Source organism: Salarias fasciatus, chromosome 14 (assembly GCF_902148845.1).
Source record: "Salarias fasciatus chromosome 14, fSalaFa1.1, whole genome shotgun sequence".
In the NCBI taxonomy this organism is placed as follows: domain Eukaryota; kingdom Metazoa; phylum Chordata; class Actinopteri; order Blenniiformes; family Blenniidae; genus Salarias; species Salarias fasciatus.
This window is the reverse complement of record NC_043758.1, coordinates 8,561,633-8,576,216: the sequence shown is the minus strand read 5'-3', so window position 1 is coordinate 8,576,216 and position 14,584 is coordinate 8,561,633. Positions and strand designations below refer to the sequence as shown.

The 14,584-nt window shown below is 42.7% G+C and overlaps 1 protein-coding gene across 2 annotated transcripts in view; it reads right to left on the bottom strand.

The window, feature by feature from the left end:
* pde2a (phosphodiesterase 2A) overlaps nucleotides 1-14,584 on the bottom strand; it is a 164,267-nt gene that overhangs the window by 13,981 nt on the left and 135,702 nt on the right. For both annotated transcript variants that reach the window (XM_030108847.1, XM_030108848.1), the window contains 15 exons: nucleotides 13,817-13,926; nucleotides 12,962-13,017; nucleotides 12,726-12,785; nucleotides 12,215-12,371; nucleotides 11,783-11,835; nucleotides 9,305-9,379; nucleotides 9,022-9,063; nucleotides 8,249-8,317; nucleotides 8,033-8,163; nucleotides 2,747-2,858; nucleotides 2,616-2,655; nucleotides 2,034-2,097; nucleotides 1,702-1,783; nucleotides 1,427-1,601; nucleotides 7-119 (listed from right to left, as the gene is read on the bottom strand). In XM_030108847.1, coding sequence (XP_029964707.1) covers nucleotides 7-119; nucleotides 1,427-1,601; nucleotides 1,702-1,783; nucleotides 2,034-2,097; nucleotides 2,616-2,655; nucleotides 2,747-2,858; nucleotides 8,033-8,163; nucleotides 8,249-8,317; nucleotides 9,022-9,063; nucleotides 9,305-9,379; nucleotides 11,783-11,835; nucleotides 12,215-12,371; nucleotides 12,726-12,785; nucleotides 12,962-13,017; nucleotides 13,817-13,926 — 1,339 coding nt within the window. The remainder of the gene's footprint in view (nucleotides 1-6; nucleotides 120-1,426; nucleotides 1,602-1,701; nucleotides 1,784-2,033; nucleotides 2,098-2,615; nucleotides 2,656-2,746; nucleotides 2,859-8,032; nucleotides 8,164-8,248; nucleotides 8,318-9,021; nucleotides 9,064-9,304; nucleotides 9,380-11,782; nucleotides 11,836-12,214; nucleotides 12,372-12,725; nucleotides 12,786-12,961; nucleotides 13,018-13,816; nucleotides 13,927-14,584) is intronic.

Sequence of the window (14,584 nt, the reverse complement as noted above, 5' to 3'; positions counted from 1 at the left end):
ACTTACGTGGGCGATGCTGATACCACAGTAGATGGAGAAAGCTGTGGCCAGATCTTCATCAAAGCGGTTGAACCAAGGTCCGTTCATTTTATTCACCAACTCCGCAACGCCGATCACCTCTGGAGGGCGGAGGATTGAAAGAGGAAAAGGGTAAAGGCGGAGGACGGAAAGGCGTGAGAAAAAAAGAAAGAGGGACGTCGGGAAAGGAAAGGTGTGACGGATGCAGGCGGTTGAGAGGCCATGTCGAGCGAAAGAGGCCATGAATGCAACAGTCAGAGGTGAAGACTGTGAACTCGTGCATGTCGACTCATATAGGTCTGCTAACTTACATTAATTTCACGCTGGACTTCAACCTAATGGCACCTGGGAGAGACCTACATTCAAACGCCTTATGAAAGCTTCAGACTGATTTTTCTATACGGAGACAAATCAAAGTCAATCTAAAGCTTTTCTACTCATACTCAGCACCAAAATGAAGCAGAGGCCTCTGAAAGCCTGGAAGACACCCGATGGTGCTCTGAAGTGCACTTTACGCACTTCAACATATAAGTGATGCAACGTCTCTTTGTACTATTCTGAGAAAGCGCCTGTGTGTACCCGCAGTGCCGCTTATTAAAACAACACTCGAAGGGAAGGTGCTGCCAGTGCTACACAGGACGATAATGGAAAATGTACCACCTGGGCAATGAAGCTGATAAAGTTCCAAAAGGAGGGAATTTCTACTTAGTATCACTCGCCAAGTTACTGGAGAACTGCATAGAGACCTCCCAAGAAAGATAAGAAATTCTGAGATGTACAGCTGCAGTGCAGAGCGCTGGCATAACGTGATTTAGTTCACTGCTGAAGCTGAGAGCTGCTGATACTGTGTTTCTGAAAAGCTTCAGCAAAATAAGACACTGACTTTGGGAAAAGCTGTGATTAAACTGATCAAAAAAACCATCTAGATTTTTTAATATATTTAAAATTTCTCCTGGAATGAATGATAAAAATAAATGTGGCCTCATTCAAAAGAACAGTATTGGGGCTTCAACATCAGAATTAACACTTTCTGATGACATTGTCTGTAAACAAAAAAAAAAAAAGTGGTAGTTAAAAGGAAAACAGCAGTAATATTTAACTATTCTGGCCTAATTAACTGGTAGTTACCATAAAAGGGAAAATGTCTAGAGGTAAACTCAATAAACAATACAGACTTTAAAGGAATCTGTTCGTCCATGTGTGGGTTTCTTAGGTGATGGGTGATATCATTTTTCATCTGCAGGCAGGATTTTTATTTATTTTTTGTATGATGACAACTCACAACTGAGAAATATATCTTTATAAACTCACACAACTTTCCAAGTTACCAGTTATCTATGTGAAGTGCACCTCTCTGCATGATACTGAGTTGAATTCAGACATTTCAGTTCAGTATGTTTATTGTTACCGTTGTTCTCATCCTTGATGGGGAAGCAGAGGATGTTGCGAGTCCTGAATCCGGTGCTGTCGTCGACCCCGCGGTAGAACAGAGGGTGGGAGTAGGCGTCCTTGATGTTCAAGATCTGACCAGTGGTGGCGACGTGGCCTGCAATGCCCTGGTCAGCTGGGATACGGAACTCATTCTGAAATCAAGTAAAGACACGACTTACATGTTTGTTCGACAGCTGACAAAAGAGAAAAACAATACATGTGCAAGTCAAGGAAACCAGAGGTGTGCCGTACCTCCTCCTCACTGACCACGCCGCCATCGAACACCTTGGCCACCAGCTCATGGCTGTTACGGTCCAGGAGGAACACTGAACAGCTGGAGGGGGAAACGAGGAGGGAGAGGCAGAGGGGTTACAGAAAGCAGGGCGAATCTGGAAGAATTTACAGCTTTATCACAGGTCACTTTGTAACTTTCATTAAATGAGACAAGGCAGTTATGAGCAAATTGCCATGATGGCCTTTGCAAATGGAGATAAAGACACACTCACACACACATATACACACACACACACACACACACACACACACACGGAACCATCTCTTTGAAGATGAATAGGAGGGCTTACATCTCTGCACCACTGAGGTTCCTGGCCTCCACTATAATTTCCTGTAACAGCACCGACACGTCATCTGAAAGAATCACGGAGCGAGGGAGAGAACGAGACAGAGGAGAAAAGAGGAATTAGTAGGAACACAGGAGGAAATTAGGGGATACAGCGGAGGCAAAGCCCGACAACTCTCAATGGGTACCCACGGATCAGCTGCACAAGCAGGATAAGAGCTTTTGTAATCAACAGCTGGGTACAGTGAGAGGCAATTTGCTCAACGACTGGATCAATTTCTGGTACCTGTAATCATAATGAATCAACAATGACTTATTCTACTGTTGGTGCTCACTGTCTGATAAGAATGGAAATGCCTCGGTGTAATTGCACGATAGAGAGGTGGAGCCATCATTTTTAATGCCTATTTGATTTTACGATTATGATCCTGGGTGTAATCACCTTTGGGGTCGACCGTATCTCATTCAATTATGTGCACCGTTTGTTTCAGTGTGCAGTCGCTTAAATATCTCTCATTAATGGAAATTGTCCCGAGTTCTTCCTTCACACGGACACAGAAAAAAAGACAGAGGAGGAAGGACTTACCCAAGTGTGTGAAGAGATTTTTGGCCACTTGTAAGAGCGCCTGTGAGGAAAAAACAGCAGACATAGAGACTCATCATTTTCTTTATTTCTACGTATCAAGTGTTTGTGTGTGTGTGTTCACAGTGCAGTACCTGGCACTCCACTTTGAGCTTCTGTTCTTTCTGGAAGGCCAGAGTAGAAGTGAGGACGGTTGAGGTGTAGCAGAAGCAGTGCTGGATGGCGTGCTCATCGGCCTCTGTGTGTCTGCACAAGTCAACGCGCACGGTTACGAATCTCATTGGAGCAAAAACAAAAAAACCTCTGCTATCAGTTACATTATCAGTTCAGTTTTAGAGTTCTTACGACAAATAACATAAGTGCCCTCATGTTCCCTCAATGAGGAAATATGACAACTATCACATCCACTTTGCCTAATTTTCCCAAGCAAACTGTGCAAAACCTGCCAAAAAAGGCACTTCATTCTAGGAAATGCAGCCATATTCAAGCATTATGACAGTAGAGGCTGCAGTTATTTCATTTTGGAAGGATAAAAAAAAATGCTTCAAACATGCAATAACTTATTACATTACTGGAAAAATGTTATTATAATAAAATACTGCGACGCTATTTTTACAATAACGGCTGTTTCAGTGTTTACAAAGAGAAAAAAATGTTAATAACTAATGCATTATTACATTTCCAGTCTTTTTTCCTGCTTCTCAGTGGAGGATTTATCGTTTCTGATCACACAATTGAGAGCAAAGTATGTGCTTGATGTATTTTCTTAAACTCATTTTAATTGAGAGGCTACACATACAGACCAATATACTGAAGAAAAAAAAACAGAACAAGTTGAAAATTCTCAAGAAAAAAATAATCTCCAGTTCAACATGTTTTTTTTTTTAACAATGTCTCCTGGGTATAACACAAAAAAAAAGGTGCTGCGGGCAGTGGCAAGTCATGTTCAGATCAGGAGCGCTGGATGGCTGCAGGGCTTTCTCACCCTCAGATGAAATTCAAGCAAAGAATCAGGAGCCTTGCAAAAGTCAGGAGGGCTCAGTTTAAGAAAAATCATGGTCACTCAGTAAATGTAAAATAATAATGAATAAAACCCCTCCCCCATGTTTCGTACTCACAGCCTGCATTTTATCTTTGAATTTGTATGCAAAATTATACAAAATTACTTAAAAAGAAAATTTTGCAGGGCAAATACTGTGACCTGAAATTCTATCTTCCACAGTGTTTCTCTTCAGGCTAAGGTTGGAAAAAAAAAAATCCTAGTGATTCTCAGGGAACAGGATTTCTGCAGTCCTCCGAATGTTTTCAAATTTTCACCCAGACAGTAGATCTCTGACGATAACGTTAAGGTTGACAGCTTTTCTGTGACGGCTGGTCCTGGATTTGTGTCTTTTGTTACAATTCTCTCAATATAACAGTGCAAAAAAAAAAAAAAGAGAAATAACAGTTGTCTGTATTAAAGATTTAAAGTCCATGTTTTTTTTTCCTCGTTTGTGAGTTTCAGTCATTGGAATGAGCTGTTTGAAAAGTGTCCGATTTGGCCGACATGCTGCATGTTTGACATCCTGTGTTGAACTTTGAAGTGAGTTTTAAAGTTGGATGTTGTGTCTTCTGTGGTGGCTTTAGCCCATTACAATCTTGTGAAACGAATAAAACATTTTCTTTCAAAGACTGAAAATAATTCACTGGTCGTATTTGATGAACTGTTCGGTGTCAATGACAATAATATGTAACAAGAAATTCGAGCGAGAACGTATGGACTCTGTAAATGTTACCATTACATGTAAGTGGTGTGTTTTTCCTGCATGCTGTGAGTCCTTTAATGTCACGAAGGGTGAATTTGACAGCGAAGCATCGAGCCCATGTCAACAGTGATGGAAGCATCATGTACAGTTCTCAGAGTGAGCCTACAGAGGGCAGTGCCACATTATCATGCTCGCATCGGGAGCCCGGCTCACTTCACGCCCTCTGCTGAGATGCCCAGGAATTCAAGCAAAGACTCGGTCGCCTTGAAGAAGCCTGGTGGGCTCAGTTGAAGGGAAATTATGTCCACTCACTCACAAGCTGTGCAAATCGTCGTGAGCGACATTCTGAAGAAATAGACAGAACAAGGGAGACGACTGGAGAGTCATTTTCTCTGGTTAAGGCCACTTATCTGCAGTCGCGACAGGAAATGGGATCCATTTCCGCCAACAGAAGAGGAGCCCGTGGGAGTCCATTTATAAAGACCAGAAGGTGTGTACACAGGGAGAAAATGAAGAGTGTGTGTAGAAAGGGAGCGCTCTTTATCATGAAAGCCGGTAAAGATGTGTGTTACCGCACCAGATTTTCTGCGAGGCTGCCCTGTGGTTGGCTCCTGTGATCCAGCTCTTTGAGATCGTCACATGTTTAATTCAGGTTTCAGATTTGTGCGTGACCTCTGCGGTGAACCTATCTGTTGAGGTGACTTGGTGAATGTCAGCTGGGGTTGCTTCCAGCATCAAACAACCCCAGGTTGGATACAGAAGATGGATTTAGGCGGAGGTTATTCGCCAGTCTTGGTCATCATCAAACAATTTTAAGTGGTGACATCTGCACATGAATAAGAGATCTGTATCATGAAAATTGATGTCTTAAAGAGATACGACTGAAAACACGAGCCGGATGTCTGAGCTCGGGGCAAAGGACAGATTTATCACATTGTATGCACATAATCCTGCTGTTACTATGGTAATGGGACGCCAGCTGTGTGATCAGCACAACCGGCAGAGGGAGAAATTATGGGACATGATCCCTTCTCATCTGCCTCAGTCTTCAGGGACAGAGAGAAAACGAGCGGCGGACAAGAAAGTTTGAAAGTTTGTGTGTGACGATCATAGCGCATTCAGTCTTAACTCTCCTCACGCTTTCAAATCCTTTCTTGCACGAATACAAACAAACGGAGCACATTTTCATGGACTTCTGTATGCGGGAGATAGCAGCATCGCTACTGGCAACAGCGCGCACACACACACACACACACACACACACACACACACACACACACACACTGAAAGTATATAGTGCCAAACCAGGCAGCCAGACCCCCCGCTGCTGTTAGACTCATGACCTGACTCTAGATCGCCACATCGCCATCATTATCATCATCATCACAGCCATCTGGTCAGAGACACACAGAAGAGACGGCGATTTGACACAAGTTTCATGGTGCTGTGGCGTCCGCTGCGGGACGGGCTGGTGGTCTGGATGTTCTTTCATGGTCCAGAAGGCTGGCGGACGCCACGCAGCTGTCAGCGATACGGACCGGGCCAGCAGCTCTAAAACCAGTCGCACTGGACTCTTTTCATTGAGCTTTCCACGCCGTGCTGAGAGATGGCTCCAGACATTACTGGGCTGCTGCTGATGAAAGTCCTGCAACTGTTTTTGCTTTTTTGTTGTTTTTTTTTTTTTTTGAAAGACTGTTAAGCTTTGAAAGGTTGAGTTCTGAAACATGAGGTGAAAAACAATCCAGCAAAACAGCTCAGAGTTTAATCAAACGAGGGGCTGAAACTGTGGGCAAGCGGACCTCCGCTGGGGAACAGGGAGAGTGCGCTATCACAACACCTGCAGACAGATAAGAGTGGAACCGAGCTTTAAATGGATTTTGCTTTCGATATAAGGCCTTGAGTGCCCTGTCTCTAATGTACAGCATAAAGCCTTGTTATGGCTGCTTCGGGTCACTGTGGGTCATTTTGGGGAGACGCTGCTCTCGGTTCAGGCTGCAGAGGAAGATCTGGGCTTCTGGGTGTTTCCTGTAGGCTGTGCTCTCTTCTCTCTGTCTTTTTTTATGCACCTTCCTGCAGGATCTCTGACTTTAGAACTGGAAGTTTGAGACTCGTCCTTCCTCTCTGTCCGATCCTATTCTCTCTCACTATTCTCTACCTCCGACCCGTGCAGCACAGAGCTGCCATATGAGTCAGCTGGAGGTTTATTCATGGTGAAAAAGAAGTTTTTACTCATCCTTGCTCATGTGGAACTGTTAAGAGCTCTACTTTATAACAAGCACTGTATAAATACACCTGAATTGAACTGAAGTAGGAAAAGTCCTCCATCCCAGTGGGAAAAACACGTCTGTCTAACAGAGAACTTTTATTTTCTGAAAGGAAATGTCATTTTAAAACTTGAGTATTGCTAAGACACTTCACAAAATGTTTCTTTCTTTCTCTGGCATAGAACAGCTCGATGTTGTTGTCTGTGAAGGACAGAGAGCAACATTTCTTTAAAAACCACTGTAAAAAAGGAAAAAAAAAAAACCCCAAGCCAACCTTGATACTCCTTACACAACTGCAACACATTTACAACAACAATTGATCTGTTTCTCTGAACAACAAATAACGTATCTTATAAGGGAGGGAGAGGAACACAATGCTGCTTTTCACTGCTTCACTGAATGAAGAAATGGAATTTTTCAGTGATTGTTTTTTTTTTTTTTTTACTTGCACAAGAGAGCTGAAAAATATCTGCAACTGATGGAGAGATGAGAATTATGTGTATGTAGGTGTATTGCTTTGGTAAGAATTTTACTTGACATTCTCCATTAAAAAAAAAAAAAAAGTCAAATAGCCTTGATGGAGTAGATTAATTTTCACTGCGACAGATGGACAAGTTTTACACCTGCTAACTTTTACAGGGCAGCGCCGCTGGTCTGAACATTATGATCAACTCCCAGAATTCCTCTTTTCTTTACTTCTTTTATTCCCTAGAGACTCTCACGTCTAGCTCAATTGGAGATAATCATCATGATGTCCGCATGTTTCTCATGTTTAAATCCTCAATGACTCAGACACTTGAATTTATTTCAATTCTATGGCTTTGTGACCTTTTCCAGAATAACTTTATCTTTTAATACTTGACTCTTCTTCAATAACAGTGTTCTTTAGAATGTACTGAGAAGCTCATGATAGAAAATGGCATCTGTGCTTTTACTGCTCTTATTAACAGTTACTGAGTTTAATTTACATTTACCTGTGGTCACTTGAACTACCCTTGCTTTACTTCCAGGGTGTCCTTTGTGTCTCCGTCTTGAATCTGTTTGTGAGCAGAAGCCATCATAACCTGCTGAATGACTGCAGGATTCTGGGAAACCAGCAGCGCAGCCTCCACAGCAATAAACTCAACAAATCTGCATTATTTTGTTCAACCAATCAGGGCCCAGTCTGACATTTCTCTAAGCCACTGTCAGATAAATTCTGCATCTATCATGACTCAGCACTTGAGGAATTAGTGAAAAGCCAAACCAACATCAGACTGGCAATTCAGTATTTCCAACTAATATAATCTATAAGCGAGCAACTTCAAGCGATTTCCTCTCTGCTGTGAGAGCTCTCCTCTCCTCTCTCCTCCTCCTCCTCGTCAAACGAAAATAACAGGCTACAGCACAAAGCAGGCGTTCAAACACGTACCTCTGCCCACCCTGCTTGTTGAAGGCGCAGGCCAGAGCCACCACCTGACCGGTGGCCCTGCTCGCCACGGGGACGCAAAGCATGGAGGAGATCTCACAGCCCAGCATGCTGGACAGCTGCCGGCGCTCCTCCTGACAGGATTGAACGCACAGAAATAGACGTTACATAATGACGAGAGCGTGAGACAGACGGACGGACGGACGGACAGACTCTTACAGCACTGATGTCTTGAAGAGTAATCGACTTCTTTTTCTCGACAACCTGACCGAAACGTCCAAACATCAGCTGAGCGGAGGAGAGAAAAGACAAAAGATGAAAGCCCTGCGAACAAACTGGGAGTAAATAAAAACACGATAACAAGGTCAAAAGACAAGAAAACAGCAGAATCCACAAGAAAGTCCCTGGAGTTTCCTCTAAAGCGTGAGATATATAAATAAAGGTTGTTTATTCTGAGTGAGGCTTATTACCTCCCTTGTTAAACAGCACAAATCGCCCATCTTGTTCTTTTTTGGCATCCTAATATCGCTCCACACCAACTATTATCAGGATTTCACACATCATTTAGCCTGGGGCACACAGTCTATTCACACCCTAATGGAGAGCCTGTTGAAAATGCTACATCTGCACCGCAACCAGGGACAGACGGCTTAAAGCCACCCAAAGGAAGTGATTACTTCTGCCCAAAATTCCTAATTATACAACCCCTGCTGAGGATTATAAAAGATTACATGTGGATGGTTCATTCTGCAATGTCAATCAAAAAAAAAAAAAAAAAAATTAAAAACACTGCATGCTGGGATCCAAAACTTTAAAATGTCTTTATTAAAACTTTAACTTAGTTTATGAAGCAAAAGAGGTGGTTAATAATTGGAGGCTGGGAAAATAAATAAATAAAAAAGATAATTATTTCACAGGGGAGAGCAGACAGAGAGACAAATAAATAGATTTTTTTTTTTCTTTAATATGAGAGAATTTATTTTTTATCTCACTGGGAAGCTGATCTCCTCCTCCAGGACTTTGTCTCCAACCACCTAAAGGTCACAGAGATCAGAAGAAACGAGTTATAAAGATGCCAAAATACACATTTTCTCCAGTGAGTGACTCATTGTGTGCACGGCAGGCTGAAGATAAAGAGATGAAGTGAACACTGAAAGGACTCTGCGTTGTTTCTGCTGGTGATTAAAAAGAAATCTCTCCAAACAATCGTGTGTGTTTGAGTGTAATAAAGATGCAGGGAGAACTCTGCGTTTGTGAGTGGGTGGAAACGCGTACCTGGCAGAAGAGCTGGTGGTTATCCTCCGACACCAGGAGCAAACAGCAGCACTGCGATCGGGTCTGCTGCTGCAGCTGCAGACGAGCACAAACAGATCATCAGTGCTGGGATATAATCACAGAATCTCTCTTTATCGCACTTGGTAAGAGACTTCTTAAAGCCTCAATTTCTGATCCTCTGGAGCATAGCCGAGGCATGAAGATAAGATTAGGAATCCGCGGACAATAGAAGAAGACTCAAGCTAGGGAGTGGCAAAGCTTTGGCATGGTGTTCAGCACTGTGTCGAAGCATTAAAATGTGAATGAAGACCTACTTGTGTGATTGAAATCTATTGATTCAAGCATAAAAAAATAAACCATTAGCATCATTTTAATTAATTCTTTTTGTTAATGCTAAGGATGATGATCTTAATTTAATAGTATTTTATCTCACAGTTACCTTAAACATAAAATATAAAACCTTGCGTTTGGTTTTATTTAGTTATTAGAGGCGTTTGAATCAAGATAATGAAAATTACAGAAGAGACTTTATCTTGCATTGAAATTCAACCTGAAGACTGAAAATCCGTAAACAAGAAAAAGTTGCATCGTTGTGTTGTCTAGAAATAAGTGGTGTGTGTCTGTGTGTGTGTGTGTGTGTGCGCGCGCGTGTGTGTGCGCGTCCTCCCCCCTGTAAGACCTGCAGAGCTGCAACTGATTCCCTGCTGCTGTTTGTGATGAATATTTCTTGCACCTGCATGAAGTGACTGACACTCCGAGGTGTAAGAACTCTCCTGTATGCACGCTGACACCATGCTGTCGGTACACGAAGACACATATAAGCACACGCACACACACATGCACGCGCACAGCTTGTGCACGAACACATGACGGACAAGCATTAAGAGCTGCACCTCCTCACACGACTTTCTTCCCTGTAATCCACCAAGCTGGATGGAGAACAACCAGGACAGGAATAAACACGAACCGCTGCCAAGGCACACACCCACCACTCCGAACCACAAGGTCTCGCATACACATGCGTACACGTACACTCACCCACAAACATACAAGCCACACACACAAAGCCACACAAGAACAACAAGCCCCTCCACCCTCTTTTTTGTTTTTTCAAATACTGTTAATCCCGTAAGAGCCGCCCCGAGCTCTTCCCACCGAACTGACGATTCTTCAGAAGCAACAATCCGCTGCTCCTTTTCCTCCGTCTGCTCCGCCCCTCGCCTCCACTAACCCCATTTTTTTCCCCCCATCAGTAACAATAAACAGGCGAAACAAATTGCGTTTCATTCAAAACAGTCTTTGCGCCACAACAACCTCGCCATCGCTCCTCAATCAGCTGAAGTTTGAACAAAAAAAAATGCTTGACTGAGATGTTTCAAAGGATGACAGATGTAAATATGTGGAAGCTACAACGCAGAAGGTCAGGCAGCTTTGGCTTGACTATTCGTCGACAAAAAACAAAACATCACTCGGTTTCATCAATGTGGAATTTCTTCACATGGAAATTAATGAATCACTTCTATACATTTAGTGCATTCTATTGTAAACATCCTGTTACTTCGGTTTCAGAGTAGTCAGGAAAAACATGCAGCATGCACATCAGGTGCAATTTTTAATGCTAAGAACTGCTCCTTTGAAATGTCTGTTTTCATAAAAATCCTAAAATCCTTTGTTATTATATAAGAAAAATAAAAGCAGCAAATCCTCAAAACTGAGGAACCGAAGCCAAGGATTTTCTGTTTTGAAAATTGAACTCGGTTGGAGAGAAGGCGGCAGAATCTCTGCTGAAGAATCAAATCAATTCAATGTTTCGGCTCTGAATAACACACATTCTTGGTATTTCAAGTCAAAACCATGTTGGCTGAACCTTTTGATTTAACAAAGGTTGGTTTAGAAAAAAAAAACTAACTGCTATGCTGAGCATGAAGACAATATTCATGTGCACACATCCACCGGGCCTCTCAGGGAACGGTGATGGATTGAGCCTTTTGTTCTTTTGATGTAGAGCAACCTTCAAGTCTCCCTCCTCTCTTTTGTCTCATCTTTATCTCTTTTCTTTACCTCTGAATAATCCCATATGTTCAAATTGTCGTCAGATCCCTGCACCTCTCTTCGGCAGCAGTCGATAACTGCGCTCCTCGCAGCCCTCTGAGCAGCACTTCTTCGCTGCAATAAATCCTGACATGTCTCCCTCTGCTCGCTGCCTTTCACTGATGCTGTATCATATATATATATATATATATATATATATATATATATATATATATATATATATATATATATATATATATATATATATATATATATGGGAGAGGAGACATGCTATGGGGGAAATGATGAAGTAATTGTGTGATAAAAAGCTTGCGGTATCGGTAATGACAGGAAGAGGGGAAGAAGCCATCGGGAAGCATGCTTTGCATTTAACTCGGTGTGTGCGTTTGTGTATGTGGTGGCGGATGAGTGATCTCAATCACTTACATAATTGATGACTTTGAGCTGGAGAGAGGCTGCATCAAGGTCATAGAGCTCACCTGAAAAGGGAAGAGGGGGAGACGGAGTGAGCGAGAGTGACAGCAGGAACAGCCGGAGGGCCGAGGGCAGACGGGCATTAGGGATGAATGGGGATGCAGAACGTGTTCGCAAGTGGACAGAAAGCAATCCGGAGAGGGATGCACGGAGACGGCGAGGTCGGGGACGGGTGAGCGGGAACCAGCTCACAGAGGGACGAATAATGAAGGCAGGAAAGGATGGACGACTGCTCGGACTGCCGACGCAGGGCGGGACAGAGAGGCAGAAAGATCTCAGGCTGCTCTCATGCGAAGCAAGTACAGAATTATGGGAAAAAAACGGGACTTAAAACACATGTTTATGTGCGACAGCGAGCACACGAGCACCGTGCTGCGTCCGTACCACAGAGCTGTAAAATGTTGCGGTCCAACTCGCAGTAGTCCTGGTCTGAGACGTTGAGGTGCAGCAGTGCATTGTGGGACTGGAGGGGGGACGGGCTGAGAGGGGGTCTCGGATAGGTTGCCTGAAGAGCCTGGACTCGCACGCACGCCACTGAGACCTGTCGCATCGAGCACGTGTGCGGTTTTTACAGACACAAAACAAACAGAAGAATCAGTTAAATGTCAGTTTAGGTTTGTAAAATATGTTAAAACTGTAGTTTCCTTAGTAACTCTGCACATTTTTGTTACTTTTTTTTTTATCAATATCTATATATAAACACACACATACACACAAAATGAATGCCCTGCAGTAACAACATGTCCCGTGGCCTCTGCTTCCTATCTGCAAAGCAAACCTGTGTCCAAATGTGTCGGTTAAATAAAGACAAAACTCTTCCAGAAAGGCAGCAAGTGCTGCCAAACAGTTCTTCACATGTGTGACCAGAGAAAGGAGAGAGAAAGACGGAGCTCACATGTTTTTCCAGCACATTCAGATGCAGTTCGTCCTGATCAGATAGAGGATTACAGCCCACCTGAGACACACACAGATACACACAATGAACAATGGTTCAAATGTTCTTCAGCGCAGCGCAGTTGTTCTATCTTTACATCAACGAATCAACACGTTTATGGATAAAATTAGTTTAAACTTTGACAGTAGGTCATTAAGAGGCTGCAGTGGTTTGCATCCATAAATGTCAGGACTCACCAGTATGACAGAAATGACTTTGACCCGGTTCTGGTCCAAGATCGGAATGACAACAGCTGAAAAAAAAAGAAGGAAACACACAAATACTTAGTCAAAACAAACCATAAGAAACTTGCAATGGTTACTTTTGTTTTCTTTCCATGTCCTTGTCTAGTAATTAATCTCATTTGTCCTCACCCCATGTTCAGACAGAAATAGAAATACAGAGCAGAATGAAAATACGCAGACGTTGTCCTTGCAGGACTGTGTTTTCTTTTCTTTCATTTGTTGTTCTCATTGAGAGCCACAATTGATCTTAATGAACAAAGAAGGCAGGATTTCTGGGGGGCATGTTGGACAACAAACAACAAAACAAACTAAAAGGTGTGAATGTTAAGTCGCTACCAAAACGGTTTCTGCACCATTATAGAATATTCTGGAGTTTTATTGAACAGGGCACTTATCCACATGTACTTCAGCATATTTCTATGAATACATCTGCAAAGTTTTGTTTTTCTGTTTCCGTGTGAAAACTTCTTACTTGAAATAAGAGTCTTTTCATTCTAGTCAATTTGAGCTCTTACATTTTTTTTTTCTAATCACAAACCCCTCATTGCTTTTTTCTGGGATCCTTGTCTTATTTTGTTGCCCACGCAGCTCCATAGCTCTCGCTTGGCAATCATCATCTCTTCTTTGCTAGTTCTTTGTCAATCTCCTTCAATTTTTGTTTTTTTTCCCTACCATTTTCTCCCATTTTTCTGCTCCCGTACAGACACCGGCATTGTGAAAGCAAGGACACAGCAAGAAAATGGTCTGTTTGTTCTCAGGGAAGGTAAAACTCTGGCCCTTGTTCTGTTCCTCGGCATAAAACTGCACCTCTCCTGTGTGCTGGTAACGGCGCTGCGAGGCAGATTCTGTATTTCTCTGGCAGTTCTGATGGAGGGAGGCCAGCACACTGACATCGCTTCAGCTGCTCCGCGATACTCCTGAAACGGAGAGAGACACGGGTTGAGTCAGACGCAGGGCTGAGGAAGACAATTACCTCCATCACATTAGTCAGAGTGACAAAGAGAAAGTCTGTCAGACACCGGGGAGACAAAAAAGGAAGGAGGGATTTGGAAGACAGCTTGAAGCAAACGGGAAAAAAAACAATCGCGGGCGTTGAAAAAGCAGACACGTTGTGTGCATCGACGCTAACCAAAACACAGCTGAATAAAACCGTTGTTCGTGGTGAGATGAAATGAATAAATGAACTCAATACAGTTATTTCACCCTGTTGTTTGGACAGAAGTCTGTTTGCGCACCTGTGCTTACTTAGAAAAAAAAAAGAAAAAAAAAGTTGGTTTCAGGTCGTATTCAGGTCAGGGTTATATTATGGTCACGACTGGCGGTAAGATCTATTTAGACACCACGAAAAAAAAAAAAATACAGCACATAAATCAAGTGCAGAAGCCGCTGGATGAGGATCTCAGACTGACATGCTGAAAGCTCGTTTCTTCCATTTTGTAATTTTAGAGAAACTAAATTGAGAATGATTCAAGAAAGAGTTTGAGACATCCAGAACGACTCCAAGACTAATTTGGTTCAAAATTAAAGCGACACATTTGCAAGACCCTGCAACTTATGTGAGGATACGTTGAAATC